The sequence below is a fragment of the Rhyacophila brunnea genome, unplaced genomic scaffold (genome assembly GCF_057557595.1).
Source record: "Rhyacophila brunnea isolate RB1 unplaced genomic scaffold, BYU_Rbru_1.0 scaffold_7, whole genome shotgun sequence".
NCBI classification, from domain to species: Eukaryota; Metazoa; Arthropoda; class Insecta; order Trichoptera; family Rhyacophilidae; genus Rhyacophila; species Rhyacophila brunnea.
In genome coordinates, this window is record NW_028233339.1 from 42475864 (window position 1) to 42501660 (window position 25797).

The 25797-nt window shown below is 34.5% G+C and overlaps 1 protein-coding gene across 1 annotated transcript; it reads left to right on the forward strand.

The window, feature by feature from the left end:
* The first annotated feature begins 11876 nt into the window (after window positions 1-11876).
* On the forward strand, window positions 11877-16040 carry Psf2 (DNA replication complex GINS protein PSF2-like protein). Its single transcript, XM_085957751.1, has 3 exons — window positions 11877-12365; window positions 13868-14138; window positions 15734-16040. Exons 1-3 carry the CDS (start codon window positions 12121-12123, stop codon window positions 15812-15814), a joined length of 597 nt encoding a protein of 198 aa, XP_085813877.1. The 5' UTR covers window positions 11877-12120; the 3' UTR covers window positions 15815-16040.
* Window positions 16041-25797: the final 9757 nt, after the last annotated feature.

The window sequence follows — 25797 nt, forward strand, 5'->3', positions numbered from 1 at the left end:
TATATACAATATTATTTTATATCAGTAGTTGAATTTCAAAACGTATTAACGGCCGCTATCCCAATTTATAACATAAATAATCCCAATTCACTGTCATAACCAATCTAATGATTCATAAGACAACTAACCAACCCTTAAATCTTTAAATCATTTGCCTGCAATATTTATTTTTAAATGGTGTTAAAATTGTTTTGAAATTTGACTGCCTAATAATAATTTGTATTTATTATAAAATAGCACACTACCCTACATAATCAAAACCAAAGGGAGTCTCGTATTGAGAAAGACCAATAAACATTGCGTACTTCCTGTTACTCGGATGAAATTAAAAAGTCTAGTACATCAAACTGATAATTTATTGCTTGATCGGAAAGATACAGAATGAATCTGGTATTGAATTGCCGATTTATATAACATTGGTATTCTTTAAAATTGGCATTTGACTTCGTAATAATATAATATTGTTATCAAATAGATTGGCCATTCTTTGAAAAGATAACGCTAATAAGACAAGTATTTATTTATCTATGTTACAATAATAATGTGACGTCACATTATTGCGATATTGCCTAAGTGCCACAATCTAGAACAGCGCTTTTCAAAGTTCGCTAATAATTATCCATATTTCAAAAACTTAAATAACAAGCGCATGCTAATTAATATAAACAAAATCCTTTTAATAAGCTGTGTCATAGAATTAAGAACACAAAAAAAATAACTATGAAAACAAATCCTGAAATGTTATGTTGAATGACATGCGAAGTTCATTCACATTCACATTCAATACTCCCAGCAAATACTATTCTACTTAATATTTCAACTTTACAAGACAATATCTCTAATGTTAAAACATGGAAATATCATTTTTATTAATGCATTTGACACGTGGATAATATGACTTTGTATCTGATATTAAGTAATTAATATAATAGAATCTCACTAAATGGGTGCCATATAAACCTGAAAAATAAAAATATGGAACCCTTTTTACAGAATATTACCCGGATTAGTGAGATTCTACTATATACAATATAGATCTGACAACCACTGTTTAGTAATTTCATTGAAGTTGTCAATCTATAATAGTTATTTAAATACGTAATGTTTACTTTTCTTATGGTTTGTATAGAAGAGAGAAACAGCATTTTATCTTCCATTTCTTCATCAGATACACGTCACATTTTAATCACTGAAATGCCTTATCTATTAAGAAATGCATGATTAGCGAACACCCCTAATCAATACATCAAGTTACAAAATACAATAGCAATCCTAAACTTTCGTGACTTACAAATATTTCCAAAAACACATAATATTGTACAATATTTTCTATAAAAATTAACGATTGATATAACACAATTTTCGAGCTATAAATTCGATTTGTATTTTGAAACATATATACGTCTCAACCTCTGTGGTGGACATACGGTAGCACTCTTTTCCACTTTGGAGTTACAGAGAATCATAGATAGAAATGGGATCATTTTATTTCTTTCAAAATTTGATTTTCTATCTACCGAGAGTTTATAGACCTGAGAAATATCTGACGTACATTCATTTATAAGTAGTCCTAGTTATGTTTACTCTGACAATCATATACTACTGACATAATATTATGTAGAAAAAGAAGACTGAAATTTCGATTTCAATATAGATGAAAGAAAATTTATCAATTTCAAATTTACATATGCAAATAATAGAAAAGATAACTAAAGCGAACAAGAATTTTGGAATTGATCATACTTACCACAATCAAAACGCTGAATCTATTATTACTAAAATACATTCTAGGATAGATTGTCATGAGTAACCATTTAGCGCGGTGTGAAGAAGAGCATAACCCTTGCAACTCACACCATTAATCACAAGAATCTTAACAGTTTAACCAAATTTACATTCGATAATTTTTACAATAGATATGTTTTTTTTGGATTCACGCTAACGATAACTAATCCTTATTAAAAATATGTTAATATACCAATCACAACAGTGGAGTAGTAGAGTACCTATACGTTTTATAACTTTGCACTCTTTACTATACCGATACGCCTCTTTCCCTGATAACCTCGCATAAAATTAGATCAAAATGATATTTACTTGTATGAATATATAGAAATAAATATACAGATAATATTTATGTAAAAAAAAATATTTTCAGAATATATTACATCATTTTCATCCTAGAGTGCAAAGTTATGAAGTATATACTCTAGCACTGTCCTTTTCTGGAGCCATGGATCACGTTCAGTAAATAATACACATATTGGGGAGATGTATTGGAATTTCATCACCAATCTTTGATAAAAATCGACTCCGCAATATGAAAGACAAGTTAATATTGGTCCTTGGAGTGGTGTGACAAATTAAACATCCAGTAGAATGGAAGTTCAATCAGTCTTGTCTATTAACAAAAAATATGATACCCATGCGTGCACAATATTGCCATTGTAGTAATTAATTCTATACACTTTAAAGGGCATGCTAAATTTGATGTTAACACTTGATAAACGACTGCTGGAATAGAGTCGCACAACAATACATCATGAAGCAGGAGTTTTATAGGTAATTTATGGTTGAACTTCTCATTGAATGAATGACATTCAAAAGTGACTGCATAATGTTATAACTGGTTTTTTCAATCAATATAAATGTTGAGGGGGATCTATATTATGCTTTTCTAATGTGAGCATGCCTCTATCCTAAGCAACTTTTTCTGAATAAGTATAGGTAGATACCTAACTGCCAGGCATCTAAAGCTGCGTTGACACGATCCAAGTTGACTTGGACCGAGCGCACTCGTACGAGACATCTTCATTCTAATTACTCCTATCCAAGCTAGCTCGGATGAGTAGGATGCGGTCCGAGTAGCTTGGATAGGAGTGGTTTGTATGAAGCTGTCTCATACGAGTGCGCTTGGATAGCACTCGGTCCGAGTGTACTTGGATCGTGACAATGCGGCTTAAGGGATGAAAAAAATCATAAATTGGTTTATAATACTCTAATTTTACTCATATATCTATATTGGATTGATAATATTTTGATTTTCCTTTCAAATTACACCTTATCACTTTCTTATTTGGGGTCAACGGGGTAATTTACTTTTAATTTAATTGTTTTAATAATTATATTAAGTTGTGTTATTACACAAAAATTTCATTACTCGAACTCTCATATTATCTGACCTTTGTTTGATAACAATATAATCTATATCTGAAGAATTACTCTAATAAATAAATTTGTGGAACAGCTTGAGTAATCTATGGCTGTTTTGCCAAGTTTTCTATGTGATTTAATATTGCAACAAGGATAATTGAACGGTTATTAAAATTTTTATTTATTTTTACATAGTGTACATTACAAAAATAATTAATTTAAGACGTTCACAACATGACATTTAGAAACAAAGAAATATTATTAAAACAGTGTTATATAAAAAAGAAATAGATCAGTATTAAGTTATTAAACAGTAGAAAAGTGTAAATACAAAAAAATATAAATTAGATACAAGAAAGTACACCGAATGAGCTAAGCAGATATTTTAAGAGTTTATAAAACAACGTCCACCTATACTCATCCTCACGTAGGTGGAATATTTCATCATCCAAAGCGATTTGGTTGAACAGAGTTATTGCTCTCCCAATTGGCATCACCAATGGCAGGTTAGTTCTCCTCCTCGGGAGAACAAACAACTGATGCTCCCGATTTCAAAGATAGGTATCAGGGACACACAAGTCAATACTACCAAGAATGGCAGAGTTCTCATTAACATCACGTATAAGTCGAAAAAAATACTATTATGACGAATAGTGTGAAACAATTATATTTTAATATAAGGCTTGTGGCTATTCACTCACAATTTTAAGAGCATAATTATACTCTATTCTTGACAAACTCAATGTCAAATAAAATAGTGGGGTACCCTTCAATGAGTTCTATCACGTAATGGGAATAATCCGGTAAAAGAATCTCAGGAATCAGTGTATTCCAGAATACTTACAATGGAATGAGTTCAGATTCCTACTACAAAAAATTGTTGGATTAGAGGAAATGGAGTCTAGTCTCTTCTACCTTCCCGGTTCTCTGGTTTGACAAGCTGTTTTTGAGAGGCCCCACTATATGTCGATATGGAGAGAGGCAATTCACAGTTTTGCGATGAATGTAATAGCCAGGAAGATATTGCGCCTAATTTTTGCAATTCTGAATAGCGCTGTGACTTACAGATGTCTATGCGAATGTTAAGGAACTAAAATGTGCTCTGCTATTAGGGAAAATGATAAAATTCTTTAACAGAATTAGGGAGAGGATCTGAACTCAATAATTAGAGAAGTTGCAATACGATTGCGGGTCTCAGTCAAAGCCTCATCGAAATTATAAAAAAAGCAATACAATAAGATGTATTTACCATGTCTTTCATAGTATATGACATCCTTGTAACGAGGTTTTGATTGTTGTTATTTACATCCGATCACGATATGAGTGCATTCCACTCAGCCTTCTACAAATGAATATATTAAAAATAATATCCCTGAAGCAAACAAAGCGTGGTAATATATCGTTTGCTTGTAATTGTTTTCACAGAGAGCAGTCAATAAATATACTGGGCTACAATCGATTAATTATTGTCTGAAGGCTGAGGTATACATAGGGCTCTTGTATTTCATGAATCGTATCACCTTCATGACCAGATAGCAAAGATATCATTAGAAAATGTATCAAAATTGAATCACTCTACCTGCAAGCGCTAAAAAGAGTTTTAAGTTTTCTTCTGCACGATTGAGGATTATGATATCTTTTAAATGCTCTAAAACAATGTTTCTTAACCTTTTTACATCCGCAGACCACAAAAAAATCAAAAAATATTTTGCGTACCATCAACATTGGAATAAAATAATAAATATTTATATTTACACTATTTTTGAAACAATTGTCGAAATATAATACAACCCCACTTCAAATGATGGGTTTCTAGGTGCTTAACTATTTTTGAACTGCAGAAAATTTTTGCGGACCACTGGTTAAGAAACTATGCTCTAAAACAGTGCTCCGCAACCGGTGTGCCGTGAGACAATGCCAGGTGTGCCGCGGAGCATTGCTTCAAAAAAAAAAAAAATACAATTACTTTTGTATATTATACAATACTTTTATACAAATAGCCAAATTTGCATACGTGGTTGGTAATATATTTGAGCACCTGCATAGACTTAATAAAACAATGCAAGGTCAGAATGAAAATATATTGACGTGTTCTGATAAATTAGAAGGAGTTAAGACAAAGATTTCTACAAATGTACCAAAGGACCTACCAGATTATTTTATTGATAATACAAATACATGGAAAGATGTACTTACATTTAGTTCTTCGTCATGTGTTATGTTGTTTGTATATTTAGTTTTTTATCAAATAAAAAAAATATAAATTAATGAAATTTTGGTGCATGGCCCCCACAAGAGGGGGGCTGACAGCGCTCTAGCCTGGGGTCCCAGGCTCAGGGGTGGAGGGGCGGTGTGGCAGGTCAACCAGATAAGTGAGATAAACAGAAATTACAAATTACTCTAATAGTAAAAAAAAGTCGCCTTTGATATTTTCAAACATGCGATTGTAGGATACAATTATTTCATATTATTATGTCATTCCTCGACAAATAATTATTCGTAACCGATAACTAACCATAATTCAAGTGGATATATTAATAAATACAAAAAATCGCTAAACATACAATCAGTACCATTCATTTTACCTCTAAGAGCATTTATAAAACGCTATTTTAGAGTATGTGGGGTTCATGTTTTGGTGTATAAATTGTTTTACGTGAGGTGTGCCGCGGAATTCTAGTAAGACCTTTAGTGTGCCGTGGGTGAGAAAAGGTTGCGGAGCACTGCTCTAAAAGACCCTTAGCATTCTTCACTTGGACAGACCATCATGTATACAACCTCCTTCTTCCATGTATTGCTTTGTCTTTTGACTATGTGGTCAAAGATAATAATAATACAGAACAGAAAGTCAATAGATACTTTGGTGATGAAAGTTTGAAAATCTTTTTAATTTTTCTGAGAAAAAATATTCATGGTATCAATTTGCGAATCAAAATTAATTGATTCTGACACTAAACAATCCAATGATGCATGCAAATTTTAAGCGAGATTTCAACGTTCATGATAAAATTATTACAAGATTTGTGACTGATTGATTACAGTGATTTGGGTAATCTGTAAAAAAAATTCCAGAACATTATAAAATTTAATTTCTTCATTACAAAAGTAGTGATTCTCAATCTTTGAAAATAAATTAATAATTATTAGCATAATATAACTCATAAATAGCATTAAAAATTGAATATATAATTTTCCACAGTTCCAATTTGAAAAACAAGATTTTGAAATCAAATAATGAAATATAAGATGAACAAAACAATTAAAAAAAGCGTTGTCAGTTGCATTACGCACTAAAAAAGTAGTTAGATATTAATTAAATTATACGTGATTATTTTGTGTTGGTAACCATAAAATAATGGGGAACATTTTGCAAAGCATGCAAAAGATGAATAATTGGAAGGTTTTTGGAGACATTCTGGACATTTGAATCACTTCGTAAATTGTGAAAATAATACTTGTACATACCTACGCAAACCACTTTCCTCGGCAATGGGACTTTATTGAGGGTATTTCAGCAACCTCTTCCTGTTATTTTACATGAGACACTTTCCAGATGCCAGAAGAAGGTTTCTAATAATTAACAAGAACGAAGATATTTTCCATAGATCCGTGGATGGGCTTTCCACCTGTATTATATAAATTTACCAAAACTGTCTTTTTGGTCATCCGTAGACAAAAGGTCGAAAATAGCCACCTGAAAACATACCCGGAAAAGGGTAGTCCATGTAAAATACCTCAGTAGTTGTCATCTTCAGGAATACTACAGCAAGAAGCACTATTTTACGTTTATGCCGCATCATTATTTCAGTGCAATCCTGACAAATATATTTTACTATAAATTTATTTATTTATTAAAAAGAAAACAAAACATTGTGGACATATCAAATCGGAATTTAGGATTTTCACATTATGGGTTTTAAATTGAACAAAAAGCTGGTTCTAATCAAATAAAAATAAATACACACTTGTACTTTATAGCAAATATTACCCTAACAAGATAAAAGAAAAAAAATTTAAAACATAAACAATGTTATACCTACAATAAAATAATACTTCAAAAACAAAGTACACAGCACGTCAGTGGAGCACTCAGGATTTATTATTGGGGGGGGGGGCAAGTAGGAGGATTAAATATAGTTTTCATGCAAATGAAAAAAAACCATTTAGTATGATTTGAAAATTTTATTTACAGAACAAAATCAAGTTTTCTTTTCTTTTTACAGAGCTCTTGAATTACTTCGGCCGTGGTTACTTTAATACGTTGGACGCTAAAGACGCGCCCAGCGCGTACCGATTAAGGTGGTCATTCGATATAATTAGCATCATATTTAAATGTGGTAATTAAAAAGTTATTATCTAGTCAGCAGTCAATGTGTTTTAATCTCTCTGTGTATATAAAGTAAGGCCAGTCCATTTAATCTTGACTACGTCATGGTATGTCACCTTATGTATGTCACCATGTACACCTTATATAATGTTGGTTTTATGTACGATTTTATGTATGTTTTTATAAGGCGTAAGGTTAAAAATGATCTTCCACTGACGCATGTTGTGACAGGAAGTGTTTCACATATTTTAAAAGATGTTGGGGTAAATCGTTTTGTCGCATTTTGATATGGCATCAACAGCATTTCTGCATTTGATTTATCGAACTTTTTATACGATTAATTTCAATTCGGCATTTAAAATTGCAAGATTTTTAGAAGGCATGTCACGGTCATAAAATTCGCACAGCTCACGAAATTCTTGCAATGCGCTATCGGTTGGAGGATCTTTTCCGTTTGGTAGAAGAGTTATAAACTGCTTCAGTACTTCGCAATGTGGCATGAAATGTTCATTGAGCTGATTTAATATTTGGTCAATAAATGAACAAAGATAGTTCTTTTGAAATACTCGTCTACTGAATCAGCTGGAACATTACACCTCAATGTTTGTTTCGATGTAGTTCGCCGCTTTTTTATTTCAACATTAAAGTTATTGGCTTTTGCACACGCTTCGTCGTAATTGTCAAATTCAAACTTGTGATGCACAATGAACATATATAAAACTTGTGTATATATGGCGGACATATGAGATTGGACACCATTAAACTTCCCGCTCATTGGTATGGCACCGTCGTAACCTTATCCATGTATATATGACAAATCGATTCTATAATTATGGAAAGCTTCCAATATTTTGTCAGATAAGCTTTCTCCTGTGGTGCTTGTTACAGCAACAAATTGAATGAATTGTTCACAAATTTTATTGTTATTTTCATCGTCTATGTATCTAAACACAAAAAAAATTGTTGCATTGTCAAAATGTCACAAGTTTCGTCGGCAAGGATTGAAAAACATTTTTATTAAATTGGACGCATAGTGGCGGTAACCGTTGAACGTGTCATCAGCGACTGGTGGATTGGAAGTGACTAACAGCAATCATGCTGGACATGGGCACCTAGGCTAAACCATTACTCAAATAATATTGGCTGTGCTACCCGCTTGGTCTAGAGCAGTGGTTCTTAACCTATTCGAAGTCACGGTGCACTTTTGATCATAAGAAAAAAAAGCGGTGCACCAAAATCAATCTTCTTTTCCTTGAATGCTTGTGTTAATGTTATTTAAGTACTTAATTAAAAGAATCTGCTAAATATGCCATTTTAGCACACCAATCATCATCATTCTGAAGACATTTTACAAAATCATCCATACTTTGTTATCCATCCTTAATTTTGGAAAAAAGATTAACAATTTATTCTTAAGTTCTATGAATTGGCATACAATTTTACCCCTAGATAACCATCTCACTTCAGTGTTAAAAAGCAAACATTCGTACTTGGCTTCCACAGAAATGCAAAGTTTTTTAAAAATGCCTGTTTTTAAAGGTCTGGATTTGATGAAATTTACCATATTTACAACTTGGTCTAGTACAGGTTTGAGTGCTGCAGTAATGTTTTCGAAACTATAGATTCCCTGTGTAAAAAAAAACAGTGCGTAGATATAATATTAGAGTTTCTTGTCTTTGCGAGGGTTGACCATTGACGGAGCACCATCCATACAAATTCCTCCATGATATTTTAAATTGTTCTAATTATGTAGAAATAGAATCAAAAACATCTTGTCATGTCGTACGCTCGCTGAGTTCTTTGCAGCATAGTTATTGATTCACTATTTTGTTTTCATTTATGAAACGAAAACCTGTGAGGCCAACGGAAAATGCGTGCGATCGATTCGGCAACATCGAAATCACATTAGATCTTTCATCGACTTTCATAATTTCACGAAGGACTTTTTCGGTTTTCACTATTTCGCGGATTTTTCTGCTTTTATCATTATTTTCGCGGTGCACTTGGAACAAGCCAGCGGTGCACCGGTTAAGAATCACTGGTCTAGAGCTACAATATTTATGCCGAATTCCACCGAAAATATGTTTTTTTAATTTACACCACCACCGACTGTGGTGGGCATGGCCCCCACATCATGAATCGGGCCCTTAGGCCAGGATGTTTGGCGGGCCTCCTTACCTATCACCAGGGTTAAGGGCAATGTGATGTTAACAGTAGTGTTCCCAAATGGTATTCCGTCGATTCATCTATATTTTTAAAAATAATCCCCTTGAATTATTGATTTGTCGGACCTCATATCATATTATCGATCGTTATCATACTATGAACCACTGGTCGCGACCCACTCTTCATGTAGTTACGTATATTATATTTTCATCATACTACATATTATTTTTTATGTTAATTTTGATGAAGTAGTATATAGCGACACATGCGATTTTTTTATAATATAATAAATTTCTGGTGTGTTTATCTCATAATTAGACGAGCTGCCACGCGGGACCCTCTTAAGCCCGGCCCCCAGGCTGTAGCCCTGTCAGCCCATGTTGGCCATGTCAACCATGGGCCATGGTGGTGGGTGTAGTCGTTCTTTTCGCCGAATTTTTATCGTCGATTTTGGATTTTTTAATAGTGAAGTTCCAAAATATTAATTGAAAATGGAAAAAAAAGTATTATTGCATTTAACTTATACACAAACCTACCCAACAGAACACAGCCTAATTTCTCGGTTATCGGACTTTTGTCTATAGCACTTGGTGTACCTACACCACTACGGAATTCGGGTGGACCTGGAGAATTTTTTGACATTTGCATTAGAGATTGGGTTTCTAAAAAAACGCAACATTAGTGTTTCGAAATTTTTGTGTTAGAAATTAAAATCTAAGAAATTTTTCTAAAGAGGGTGAATTTGAAATCATTTTTGGCCGTGTTTTTATTTGTCTAAGCTATTGGCTTTCAATTTCAATGTTTTTGGGGGGTACCAGGGCCCCTTGCCCCCCCCCCCCCCCTGGGTGCGCCACTGCAGCACATCACAGAATATGTCTTTGAGGAGCGCATTGACAAGTCTTGCACACCTCGCTTATGGTGCCTGATAAGCTTGACACAAGGAAACGGTTCTGACGCAGAATAGGTCATGACTGCGACATATAAATTCAAGAAGAATTAGAATGTCAGGATTGGAAACCATCCCTCATGATAGCAGGCAAAAATGTCTCAAGAGCAGAAGTGGCCTACGAGATTCACGAGAGTGAAATGCTAGTCTGTTAGAAATGTAGCGATGGAGGCAGACGCTGAAAGTCTTGTGGATGGGCGAACAGACCAAAGGTTGAACGTTGGAGGGAATGAGAAAGAACACCACGGATTTTTGAGACATTTTGCATGCCACTGAATGCTGAAAGGGGTGCAGCCAAACTGTGGAGAAGAATGTCAGATGGCCATGTCATTTATGCCACGATCCACAGTCATGAAGTTCCGACAAGAATTTTTTTATTTTAATAAAATAATTAGGTTTGTAGCTTATCTAACCCAACCTGACCATCAACCTAATTTTAGAGAATTTATTCCAAAGTTGATTATATTATGCCTTCGATAATGATACTGCCTGGGTTTGGAGAAGACATTATCAAAATTCCAATTAAAAATTACAAAAAGTAAATGATAAGAGTGCATGAGTTCCCCATATAGTAGAGGTTACATTAACAAACTTTTTTACGAGGACTAGTTGTTAGCCATTCGCTCAATCCATTGGGCCCTTGCTTTGAATCAAAACCAACATGAAATTGAAAATACTCAGTGGGGCGTTTTTATGTCCAAGTATGGCCCATTTGCAGCAAAGTGTACCTAATTTCAGAGAAGTAGAACTTTCTCTCACAAAACGAGTACACACTGACATTTGTGTGCTACCTCTGGGGGAGGAGTCCAATCTCTTTGGTTTTATCCAATTACAAAGTCAATTTTGTTTCCAAAGAAAATATTATATTTCTAGAATGACTGATAAGTTTCGTAAATACGTTACGCCACGATATACGCCCAAGACAGGGATAGAGGGGAAATCAGGTTTTGTCGTATATTTGACTCGTCCTATGGGCCATTGAGATCATGAAATAATCGCTTTTTTCAATCGGGTCTAATTTCGAACATCGATAAAAATACAAAATCCGTTTTTGGTTATGGCAACATCTTTATATCGAAAAAAAAGTATGATTGCTTTCCTCTTGGTTTCGAATTTCACCTAATGGGCCGACTACAGACTGAACATCATTATTATTTTTCTCAAACTGTGTATACCGAGTAGCTACTAAAGTCATCTTTTTAAATTATTGTTTAATATTTTTTAATTGTTATTCCTTCATAAAATGTTATACCTATTCATATAATTTTATTTATTAATTATTAGCGAATGAATAAAGTTTATTTATTAAAATGAAATTGTCTATGATTCATAAACGGCTGAAAAATAAGATTGTACGGTTTATAGACAATTTGGGCGCCAAATCTATGATGACAATGTTTGACAATTCGAGGAATCGGAAGTGGAAAGCATTTGTTTTGAAGTTTTGATCCACTCGGACCGCTCGATCGGCCATTGTCGTTATTTTCTTCAATGCCTGAGCGCCGATTGCGGCGGTGCTGCTGGAAAGATGGATCCTGATGAAGTTGAATTTCTTGCTGAAAACACATCTGTAAGCATCATACCGAACTTCACATACGACAAAATATTCCTTATATCAGGAGAACTGGGTCCTTTCAACGCCGGGTTGCCAGTCAATGTACCAATTTGGCTGGCCATTATGTACAAACAGAAGAAGAAATGCAGAATAGTAAAGCCGGCATGGATGGATTTGGAATTGTTGGAAGAAATTAAGGAAGAGGAAAAGCGGTCAAGGTAAGATTCAACTTTTATTCTAGTTATTTCTCAATTTTAGCATTCTCGTCGTGTCACGCCATTTGCTTTTTTGGTTTGCAATGCTAAAGCTATTGGTACCAACTCCAAATCTTGTTTGTGATCAAGGTATTTTGAGATCAAAAACCCAACACAACCTGCTGTAACCTAAAAATAAGTAGATTGTGTTAGGTTTTGGGTTGTTTTTCAGTAGGCTGTGTTGGGTTTTCTGTTTGATTTTTGTTCTTTACCACAATCGCAATAAATATGGAGTAGTATTATAAGCTTTACGATTTTCTTTTCACCTTTGACTTTTTAGAATGTTGGTACATACATGAAGTCAGTCATGTAGTGCTGGGTCATAATTTTTAACATCCTAATCTCCCCCTGCCATGTATTTTGGTATTTGTGCCGCAGAGGTGGCCATGAGCATGAGCTTTTCCAATTTTTTTTACGAAAACAGTTTATTCCATATTTCAATCCAATAATCGTTAATTGAAAATTTGAAATTTTCATACATCTTGATGCACCATTATCAGAAACTAAGATTATATGAGGTAATGCGTCGATTACATTGAGCTACTTTACGGGCTGTTTGTTGGCGAATTTAATAGCGGGCGATTCAGTTACTGCGATTGTGATGATGACACACAAAACTTTCCATTCGCTGAGAAGCCACAAGCCAGCGACTATTTTGACAGAACGTAGTTAGTTTTTTTACCGGGAGGTTGCTACTGCGCAGACGCAGTAGGCCTACACGCCGGCGTGTAGCGTGTAAAGTTGACCGGCTTTCAACTTTTCTCGGTAGATTGTTTACAATCTGCTTGTTAGCTTGTTCAATGATGACACTGGGCGACTTTACAGGCAGATTGTAAATTCGCCAATAAACAGCTCGTAAAGAAGCTCAATGTAATTGAGGCTTTGCCCTCTAAACTCCGCGCACGCATACCACGCCAACTGGCTCCTACATTTAGCTCGTAAAAGTAGCTCAATGTAATTGACGCATAATATTAGGTTGGGGTAGGTTTGGTTTGGTCTGGTCTGGTCTGGTCTGGTTTAAAAAGAAAGTTGTAAAATCTCATGGCCACCTCTGCGGTACATTTACCTTTTAATATTGCGATGGATATGATCAGTGGAATCAAAACTAATAATTATCGATTGACAAAAAATCAATACACTTTATAATCTCTTTCAAATTGAACTGACTCATCGTTATCTTCCATCTTTACGCCCAGTTACTAACACGATAATAACTGTTTGCAAAAGTGCCGACTGTCTCGTCAATCTCACTATTCGAGGGTAAGCTAGACATGTTGTCATTGTATGGTGCTATTTGATAGGTTGTGAAAATTCGGTGTGCGGTGTAGCTCGTATTTTTTACATTCCACATTTACATTTTTCAAACATATTCTAACTCAAATGTCCATGTATTTTTGAATTCCGCTAAAGATTAAAAAACACTAGTTAAGAGTGAATCATAATTGGCAAAATACTATGGTTTACAGGTTTTTCACAAAGATGCCCAACGAGCACTACATGGTGGAGGCGAAACTTCTGTTCAGCGTTGCCGGCGAAGACATTCCAAAGTGCGACGAGATAAGGACAGTGATCAAGGATATCTGGGACATTCGGATGGCTAAACTGAGGACTTCCATGGACACCATGATGAAGTCTGGAGGGAGCTATGGCCGACTTGACCATCTCACGCTCATGGAGATCAACTCCGCCAAACCGTTGCTTCCGTTTGCCATGGATCAGCTGTACCGACTCCGAAAGGTAATCATACTCTTCTCTCCCTAATTCTCAATTAGACAACAGCGAGCAAAATATAATATTAATGAGTTAAATTGGTAAAAAACAGTAAAACTGATATTCTATGGATCAGTGGTGGCGAACCTATGGCACGTGAGATTATTTTGCACGGCACGTTTGAAACAAAAAAATACCTTTAATAATAATAAATGACATCATATTGTATAAAAATTGCAGGCAAATACTCTTCAAGACATAGCATTACGTTTAATGTAAATATATAATTGCAGAAGTCAGTCCTTAGGGTTTATGCGTCATTTATATAACCTAACCCAACCTAACCTCATCAGGCGGCGGGGGATGTCGTGGCACGAACCTCTAATTTTGATAGATTTACAATGCTCGAGACCACTGTAACGACAGAATGCCTCATCTGATCGGAGCAATTCTGGTGTCAATTTGTATATAAAGATTCAAACTAATTAATACATTAACAAAAAATAACTGCACCAAATAAGAAACAAATTGGTGAAGCTAGTGGTACTAATTCTGACAGACCGTTTCAAAATTGGTGGGTGGTGTATCTAATTGAAAAAGGTGAAAGTGAGGCACGCGAGATGATCTTGCCATAGGTTAGCCATCCCTGATATATGTGGATTCTGGGATAAATATGAAGGCTTTCGGGCTAAAAATTGAATGACATACGAGCATCAAACACCAAATTCATTTATGTAGTGTTGCATGAATTGACACCGACATTCCTTTGCGGGTTTCCGCTCTGCCTGTCAACCTGGTGCAATTGAAATACTTTGGTCCTTAGTTGAATGGAAACAAATAAGTATAACTGACAAAGTTTAGTTTTCACTTTCAGATATGCATAGCCTATCTCCACCCTTCGCTACTGCTATATTATAATATGGTCTACCATTGTGATCGTGTATCAACATGTTGTATTAAGATTGTCTGGAATTATTCAAACAGCTTGCAGCACCCGTAGGTGTTGGTCACGTGTCCACGGCTCACAGTTTGAATACCACTGGTCTAAACTGTCAAAAAGTGGTACATATGTTATAACAATCCCTCTCTTGGCTGTGTTAACTTTTAGAGCAAGATAGACAGTTTAGACGGTTCACTTTTTGTAACAATTACAATGCCTCAATTCATGAATAAACTACCGCCGATAGCCGCCTTGAATACACTAGAATAGACCCACTGAATACATAAAGTGATACATGTAATATATTTATTACATTTAGCTCTTTTTGGGTGTTCAGTGATTGTTAGAATAGCCTCACAGGTCAACTTGTTCTTATTGATGTAAATGTCGTCTGTCTAATGTTGTCTTGTAATTGGAACTGTATGCCATACAATATTAACATTATTTTATAACAAGCATCCAGTGATGTTTACAAAATTAATTATTAATTGTGTGGGTAGGTACTAGGGGTTGCAATCATGACTCCCCATTGATTTATTGATTGATAATAATTAGCCTGTACTTGTACAAAGGTTTTTGCTTATGTAAACATGTTTTACCTTACAATTTATTCCATCTCGCTCTAATCCGTATCTTTATTACTAGGTGCAATGTTGTAAAAGTGTAATTTATTTCTTTACAGAACGCCCAATCAACAGTTTCATCGACGCCAAATACTTCAATGTCATTCCCCAACACGAACATGTCGTTCAATTCGCAATGATCCAGAGGCCGGTGATCTTCGTAAATTTGTGATGGGACAAGAAGACGGATTCAAGATGTCTGCTGATCATTTTAAACTGTTGTGTTTTGTATATTTCCATCCACAAATGAGGTAACTGATGAACTTTTCTTAATAAGACTGTTTCTGTGATTATAACTATGCCGGTAGTCTTTGGTTTGGATGATGATCCAGTAAGCGTTTGCGAGGTGTGCAAATTTATAATTTTAAAAAAAAATGAAAAGGAGGTCTGCAATAACGAATTACCATCACATGTATGAAAGCTATATTAGGAACCAACGAAAAGATCATTAAGTCTCTTCTGTCACATTTTGAGTGGATTCTCTTTTAAGGGTATATATACGGTCAAAGGGACAGTCAATTGAGTATTATCAGTGTTCGTAGATAAAATATTCATAATATTGGTCACACCGACCCACAATTTAAAGAGGATGCATTGAAAATTTTATCTTTAAACAGGCTCCAAGTTTAATTACCCAGGTCATCCATGTACTTGTCGACGTATGTAACAATTAAAGTTGCTAATTGAAACAAACTAATATAGAAAGCCAAATGTAAGGACGAAATGCCGTTTTTTTGAATATTTTATTTTATACAACTTTGATAGTTCACTATCGACGTCATTCAATTGTTCAACAATCTCGTTTAAATTGGTCGGTGGGTTAAGCCTCAATGACATTGAGCTTCTTTACGAGCTGTTTATTGGCGAATTTAAAAGCGGGCGATCCAGCTATTGCGATTTGATGATTACACACAAAACTTTCCATTCGCTGAGAAGCCACAAGCCAGTGACTATTTTGACGGAACGTAGTTCGTTTTTTTACCGGGAGGTTGGTACTGCGCAGACGCAGTAGGCCCACACGCTGGCGTGTAGCGTGTTAAGTTGACCGGCTGTCAACTTTTCTCGGTAGAGTGTTTACAACCTGCTTATTAGCTTATTCGATGATTACACTGGGCGACTTTACAGGCAGATTGCAAATTCGCCAATAAACAGATCTTAAAGAAGCTCAATGTAATTGAGGCTTTAGATAAAGAAAGAGAATTCATATGCATTATAATGTTGTATAATATTTTCAGTATGCAGTTATTAGAGTTGAATTTTTATGATTAAAATAAACAGTAGATTATAGTCTGTACTATTTTTCCAAATTGATTTTATTTGAAATAGGTACTGATTGTCATTTTTAAGTATCATAAAAAACATTAAATTTGTTTGGCTGTTGAACGATCTGGGTCGAAAAGAATTATTTTTGTAGCTGTTGGCCGTGTGTGTTGGGTGTACACTCTGGGTCTGAGCGCACTTTAACGATTTATGTGAGCTTCGAATATTCCAACCCTCAATCTCCACTTCATTGCGGAGTTAGATTGAGTCTTGGAAACAAAGACGGCAGTCAATTTTTGTGATATGTTGGTCATTAAAAATGTCTTTTATTTTTCTAATTCTAATTTTCTTTTTAGAAATCACAATTATAAAAGAGAAATAAGACATTTTTAATGAACGGAAACTGCTTCCGTTGGAACTGGAAACAGTTTTCGTTTTTGGAGCCTTCAATTACGTACCTAGTGTTAATTATATATTTTAAAAATTTGTCCGTCGTGAATGTCAGCGTATGTCAATATCGCCTTTATCGATGACTTATTGACCGACGTTGCTTCTTGCTGCAGGTTAGACAACCTAACCATGCTAATCCTGTGTCAATTCTGCCGCCATTATAAAGTGAAGTGTGACCAGGATCAAAATCAGAGCGAATCTCCTTGAACTATAGAATGTCTCTTACTTAATTTCATGTCACTTTATACTATAAAGTTCAGTGTTACAATTCTCACCTATTTTATAATCTTTTCTATTTATTTATAAAAGAAATATTCCTTTTCCTGTGAAAGATGATCCGCCGCATGTATCGGGAAGGTTTTGCGCTGTTAACGTTATGTTGACTTGATTGGTGACTTCCAGGCTCTGTCGGCAGAGTCTTTATAGGGTTGCAAACCTTTACCCCCTTCGTTGTTGATATAAGCCACCACCGTCTTGTTGTATGTTTACAAGAGTAGCTCTGATCTTCTAAGCGCTTGTTTCCGGGACTGGATGGCTTGGAGCAGTGCTCCGCAACTTTTTCTCTTCCCAGAATTACACGGCACACAATTAAAAATAAAGTTTAAAATCATAAGTCAATAGAAGTTAAGAATAAACTGTCGCCCTACACTAGGTAGTGATTGCCCACCTTGCACATTGTTGACTAGTAAAAAATGTATTTCATTACCTGTTTAAGTTTGTTGTTAAAGGTTACTGAAGTTAAAATAATTGAAGTAGGTTGTTTCAAAGAATTCCCTTCTAAAAAAATAATATGTGAGTAATGTAGTTATGCATTCAGCTGACGAAAATCAAATAAAAACAAGAACTATGTGTATTGTCTAATATTGAAACCAATGAATTAAACTGAAGTGTCTGGAAGGTGGCCGAGAAATTTATCAATCCCCATTACTTTCATGATACATGTGGAAACATGGTTCCAAACACAATCCCGGTACGTGTGGACATTGAAGACAACAAAATATGGAGTCTTTTCTTTCACTCCAGCAATACTTGCACCTCTTCTTTTTGTTTGGCCGTGATCATCTTTCGGGCAAAAACTTGGAGGTGTGCAATATTTCATGGTCTCAGTGTAAAAGGGGGAGGAGTTTTTCAATAATGTGAAGACTGAAGTCTCGTATAGTGACATTTTCCTCTCGCTATTAAAAACCATATTGGTAAAATGCATTCAATAACATACATTGTCTGGAATAGATGGATACCTAATTTTTTATACCACCGCAAAGTTTTTCGTGGTAATGTTGTAGATTGTGTAATTATGCACACATAGTTTTGTTTTATAATATAATGCACTTGCTTTTAAATTTGGCGATGATTTAACTGCCTGCATGTTAATAGTAAAGAGGCCTATACTGGTTTGGGAATTTTGTGCACTGATTTTATCATCACCCTTGCTTTCTCTGGCTTGTTCTTTGTTTTTAATGTGCTGTAAATATATTTCTTCGGTTACATTGTTTTGTTTAAATGCGCAGCAAACATCACACTGATACTTTTTTTGGTTGAAAAATAGCTATAGGTATTTTTCTTATTAAATTCTTTATTCTTAACTGCTATAATTTTTAACTCTTGACATTTGTAAAACACTTGGAAACGGCTCAAGGTATAATTTACTGGTTCTTGCTCACTCGGCAGTAATGTGACGGTAACTTGAGTGGATCATCAAGACATTTCTGCATATTTTCAGGAGCTTCTATCATTCTCAGTCTCTTAGCGCTGCTAGAAACTTTTTTTCTGGAACCATCGCAGTCTCACTTGATCCAATTTACATTGGTTCCTGCCTTTAGTGCAAACATATTTATAAAAGTTTTTTTGCTTACTTGCAATCATTCCCCATTTGCAGAACTCATAAAATAAACCAGAAAACATTTATCGCACTGATCTTTGTCTATCTGTTCTCACTGATAGAGGCCAATGTTAAGAAAGTGGATCTGTTTTAGAAAGGAATCATATTTCAGAATATCCTCCTTTGCTCTCCCAGTATGTATTTCAAATGCTCTGTACACATCTCTATATGAAGTATAAAAATTTTCCAAGTACTCCTTTGATGTACTTTGCCGACAATAATGTGAGGGCATTTTTGGTAGATTTTTCAAAAATGAAATTCCTTCATCCTTTCTGTGGATTTTTTATTCCACATTCTTCCTTGTACTGTCTGACATAAATTCAGGTCACCTTCTAAGTACATTTTGCATGACAATAATGTGCCTCTATTTTAGGGTAAGAGTTGATATGGTCGTTCAGACCATTTTTTATACTTTCATCCAATGCCCTTCCCCTTTTTTAACATGCATAAAAGTAACTAAAAACGATCTCGTGATATTGTAGCTGAATAAATGGGTGAATGTAGAAGCAGATCAGTGGACCGGTGAGAATCCAAAATATTTCTCGAATTGAGGGGGAACGACAAAATAACTGCCAAAAAAAACATAAATTTCGTCAACATCAGTATCAACCCAATGCTTCAAGCGCTCTGATAAATTTTGTTGCTTCTCCGCATTTACCAAATACTGCATGTTCGTTTTCGATACTATGTGTGATATTATTTCTTCATCTACAAAAAATTTAAAGTGTTCTGATTCATCATTAGCATCACTCAAATCCAATTTCGATCCAGATGGGAAATCATCAATACTTTTGATCTCCATTTGAGTCAATCTTTTTTTGGCAATAAATTTGATGTCAATGAATTCCGTTGTGTCAGGTTCATTGACGGCTTACTTTCCTCCTTTTGATGATATCCAAACCACTGCATACCAACCAGATGAGTTAAAGGTTAAAGCAACAAATTAAACACAGGTGCATGATCACTTCAATTTATAAATGGTATTTATTTACCGCATATAAAGATTGTTTTATATGTGGAAAGTAAAAAATGAAGTCCAAATATTTATCATGATACACATATATTTATTTTACATAAATTGATTCAAATTCAAAAATTGGTGATTATAAGATTGCATACAAATATCCAATTAATATTATAAAGAAATATATATAAATGCAATCATAACTTTACATAGTTGTTACAAAATGAATTTATATATTGAAATACATAAATTGTCGAATTAATTTTGGCTGATGATTATGCGAACAATAATTATTAATCAAAATATATAAATGTCTATAAAAATCAACAGACTTTATGTGATTTTATGGCCATTTCTTGTTGTGATTCTATAATATTTAAATGAATAGTAATAGAATTCTTATCATTTTCATGCTGAAACAAAATTTAAAACATTTTCAACGGATCAATTTTCAGTTACAAAATATTTTTATTAAAAGTGGCTTCAATTGTATTGCAATTCAATAACCATCATATTTTATTGTTTAATCTCAGACATCTTGAGCAAAGCAATATGATCAAAACGTGAAAATCTATTACATATTTGTTGATGTTTACTTGTACAGTTGTATTCTTAAACTCAACCCAGTCGCACATTGAAAATCGTCTCGACAATGACGTTACATGGCAGTCGTGGCACATATAAAACCTTGAAAAATATTTTCAACATCAAACTATCTTGATTTAAACTGAGAATAGTACAATATGAAATAACAAGTGGTGTATTTCAAATTGTTTCTTACAATTTCTAGTTTATATTTAGGTATGCTACAGTGTGACGCTTCGGCCATGTGTATCAGCAACAGTCATAAAGAAACTTCAATGAATCACATAGCAGATATGAAATAACAAGTGGTGTATTTCAAATTGTTTCTTACAATTTCTAGTTTATATTTAGGTATGCTACAGTGTGACGCTTCGGCCATGTGTATCAGCAACAGTCATAAAGAAACTTCAATGAATCACATAGCAGAGTATATTGTGTTTATTAATAAAATAAGATGAATCTATGCATTAACTCCCAAGTTTTAATGATATTACTGTATCTAAGTTGTATTAAGAAAGAAACATTCAAAATATATGTTCTATGTGATATGTGTATCTAATAATAATGAAAATGAATAGACAACTCACCGAGCAGCCAACTCCTATTTCTGTTTACATGCTCCATCACCGATTTCATAGTCGAGTGGCGCCAAATGTATGAGTCATGGGTGCTTCCAGGGAATAATGCGTTGACATTCAGGATTCTTAAATCCGCATCGCAAACCTTAAATTAAATTAAAATAATAGGTGAAAAAGACTATTCCAGCAAATGATGTGAGTAGATATAAGATATAAATTATCAGAGGAAAACACTTACTAATTGGACATTTATTGAGTAATAACTCTTCCTGTTCACGTATATGTGTGCTGGTGAAATTCGGTCTTCTTTGTGCGGACTCACAATAGCGACATGTGTGCAGTCAATTGCACCACACACCCCAGGGATCTGATATTTCTCGTAGAATCTGATGAAAATTAAAATAAGTTACTTGACATTGTTATGAAAAGTAAAAGTAAGTAAATTAAACATCCTGAATAACATAATATACGGAGGTCGCTAAGCAGATGAAATGGCTATCGGTTGGACATATAGCTTGGCGAATGGAACACCTCTGGACAAATGTCACCCGAATACAGCACTAAACGACCACAAGGACGGAAGCCCTAAAGGCTGCAGGATAGACAAACGCATAAAGTGCAGTGGCTGTACGTGGCAGCGAAGAACTAGGGACCGAGAACACGGGAAAAAGCCTGGTGAGGCCTTTATTCAGCAGTGGATTGACCATGGCTGGTGATGATGGCTTAAAGCATAATAGCTAGCAATAGATCTTGAGTGTTAGGATACGAGAAGTTGATTGCTCACCGTTCTTTTATTGATGGTATGAGTGCCTCATTAAAGAACACCCATTCGTTCAACAAATGGCTATTGATGGCAGTTGTCACTTTTTCAATGGCATTACTCATTGCTCCCAGACTGAGGCCAATATATACCTCCTCACCAATGCCCCGCAAGTAGCTTCCGGTCGCCAAAAATCGCAGTGTAGCTAAAACCTGGATCAAAAATAAACGTTAAAAATCGCGAATTACACAATTGGACTGAACGGAAAAAGAATATAATAACTGTGAATTACCGCAGTTTTCACACTTATTGCCGATTTTCTATTCGGCACTGTCATTACGCCTTCCAGTCTTTCGATTAATGGCGGGCCAATGGTTTCGACAATCGAAAAAGTTGGATAAAACGCTTGTCGTTTAACTCGAAAGCGTCGTCTCTCTTCTGATACTTGCGGTGTTGTGCATTAGCTTCACCTTCGAAAGCCAGGTTTAATACAAATAAAGCAGTCATGATAATATATAATATATATATATATATAAACGGGAGAAAACAATTTATAACAATAATCTATTATTAATAACACTCGCGGACTTTCAGTGATCAGTGTCGGAAACTGTCGTCAGTTGATCTGTCAAACATCGACTCGGACAAATTTAGCAATCGGTTCGCTCAACTTATGGTAGAGGGGCATTCGGTGTACGGATTCGGCGAGATGCTTATATACAAAATTCGGGCGTATTATATATCTGGCGTAAAATCGCATTCGAAAATTTTGGATGAACACAACACCCTATTAGTAATAATTCAGGACGAATATTTTTTTTTTTCAGGATAAAAATGCATTTTATGTCGATACGTTTTTGTGTTAATCAGGGGATGAAATCATTAACATAATAATTGAACTCAAGATAGTATTAAGTAACATTGCGAATAATATAATTTGGCATTTTTATTGTTTATAAATTGGTATCTCGCAATTTCCATGTTTTACAGCGATACTCTTTCATTTTGACAATATAAATATGCTCTGGGTTTAATGGATCATGTTTATTAGGTGGAAAGATGGCTACATGTGTACAATCAATACACCCTATTGTCGCTGGTAATTGATACTTGCGCGATGCCTCGAAGTCCCTCTGGGTTTGTTGGGAATTTAACCCACCGATTAGAAATATAGGGTGAGTTTAAGGCAGATACCACTTCACTCAGGACACGTGATACGCAAGACTGGAAAACTCGTATTAAGGCATTTGGTATGAACCGGTTGCGAATTTTTTTTATACTATTAGAACCTTACTTTGAATGTCACGGCCCTAGCGTCTCCTTCAGGAAACCATATATATGGCGTGACAATTTTTGAAAGATATCTCGCAAGCTCTTTATTTAACCGGAAATTACGCATAAATAGTGCATCACTGAGTGAAAAAGCAATTTGACATAAGTTAGCATAATTATTTGATCTGTTTCGCGGATTATTACGTGTCAGAACTATTAAATAAATAGAATTCTTATCCCCAATACAGCAAGTGTAAAAATATGATGCAGGATTTTAGAAGTGTGAGTAAAATATGTGAGCACATAAAAAAATCCACCATAGCGAAACATACAGAGCCAGAGCCGCATTATTGGTAACTACTTTTCATTAGAAACATTTCATACGAAACATTATAAATATTACTAATATTGTTATTACATTCCGTTTGTTGGAAAATTCTACACTGCCGGCGGCTTTGAATAATAAAAGGCCTTAGCTGGCAATACACGGCGAGGTTGAGCAGCAGGTGCTACTCAACCTGCTACACTGCTGGCGATTCCCCACTTCCATATTTTTGTAAAACTGTAAAATTTTTGCCATCCCGAAAGTTTTCGGGTGACATAGATATCAGTGTCGTCAAGTGGAAGTAGCTGTAAGCTTCTTAGGCGCGACATCTATGCGATTTTTCAATTACCCAAGTGATAATAACGATTTGGGATTGGACATAACCTATCATGAGGAGAAATAGCTTCCCTCATAATAGTATATTTTTTTTATATGTGGGGAAACCAAATTAAGCAGTTCCAAGTATGTATCCTCCGACATTCTTAAATAATTGCGGAAATCTGTGTGATATGATTTGTTCGGGACACAATTGAATATTACACAATGAGTATTTTCTTGGGTTTATATTATAGTCATACATTTAAGATTAACACGGCATTAAAGAAGACTGTCTCATTGATTTTATTATTTGTTATGTAAGGTTGACATTATGATCATAGATTATTGATATCAATGTACATTTTTTAAAAATCTAATACGGATTATTTCTTTTTACATGCATTTTGCGTGTGTCTTCATTTTTCTTCTTTGAATAATTACGATAATTAATATTATTTCGGAGTGATATATTATTTGTTCATTTAGAATTTTATTTGCAGTATTACAGAAAGAATGTATTTGTGAAGAAAGCATACATTTTATGAATCTATCCTTAATCTTTTCTTTATGGAGGGGGCATGAAAAAACAGTGAAATCAATTTTCTGAAGAATTTTCGTTCTTAACCCTTTACTGCATAGTGTCGCAAATTTGCGACATTTGAAACTATTTCGATATAGCCAATGCCATCTGTGTAAATTATCAAATAATATCTTTTTTCGATGCCTAGAAAACTGTTTTACCATAAACATCCTACTTTACCGATTTTGTTTCGACATTTCAAGAAATAAAGCATTTCTGCATTATAGTCTATGCATTTCTGCTTTGACAGTTAACGAATTCGTATGTACGCAAAAATCCGCATTTGTAAATAAATTAAAAAAAATATACAGAAGATTGAAATTGGTTGAATAAAAATATCTACACATCAAATAAGGTGTGTACATTAGTTTTTTATAATTGTTTTCATTTGGTTTTGTATTTTGACATACTGAAATGTAAGATTTCCAAATGTCGTAAATCTGCGACACCACGCAATAGCATACAAAATTTAATGAAATTTTCGAAAAATATTTTTTTTATTATTTTTCCTTCATTCACAAAGCATTTTGATACCAAGAAAAAATAAAAATAAAAATTTTCAAAAAAAAAAAACATGCAGTAAAGGGCTAATGTTGTTGCCTGAATATTATGCGTAGAAGCATTTTCTGATAAATAATTTCTAATTAAATTTCCAGTTGAATTGAAGCAGTCAAGCATATTGTCAGAGGCATATTTTAATTTTCTATCCTTTCCGAATTCTCGCATAGCTACGTTAGCGTGCTTGCTGGTAGGCTCGGTGTTCATGTCGCGTTTACAATGCGAACAAGAGTTTAAAATTTTACGAATAACATATCCAGCGGTGTACATTTTACCACTCGCAAAGGTTAAATTATCTTCCAAATAATCCTCTGAAATTATGCCTGAAATGCTTTCATCAAGGTTTTGTGGGGTGTCATCGGTTTGTTTTAAAAATCCTAATAAATTCTCAAAAAGACCATCAGCATCGTCTTTCTCACAATTATTTCTGATGGAATATCTAGACATTAAATTGTTAATCAAAAGACTTTTAAAGGATCCTGAAAACTGACATGGTGGCTTCTTATACTGTCAAAGAAATTTTCCAACGAATCCTGGTTGAAATTACGAAAAGCTACATACTCAAAACCTTCATCATGCAACGTATCCAATATT

What these genes read in the sequence shown, in the direction of transcription:
- Psf2 (XM_085957751.1), top strand. Translation starts at nt 12,121, where the DNA reads ATGGATCCTGATGAAGTTGAATTTCTTGCTGAAAACACATCTGTAAGC. An exon ending in GAAGAGGAAAAGCGGTCAAG is followed by an intron (nt 12,366 to 13,867) that starts GTAAGATTCAAC and finishes TATGGTTTACAG; the next exon opens with GTTTTTCACAAAGATGCCCA. An exon ending in AGCTGTACCGACTCCGAAAG is followed by an intron (nt 14,139 to 15,733) that starts GTAATCATACTC and finishes ATTTCTTTACAG; the next exon opens with AACGCCCAATCAACAGTTTC.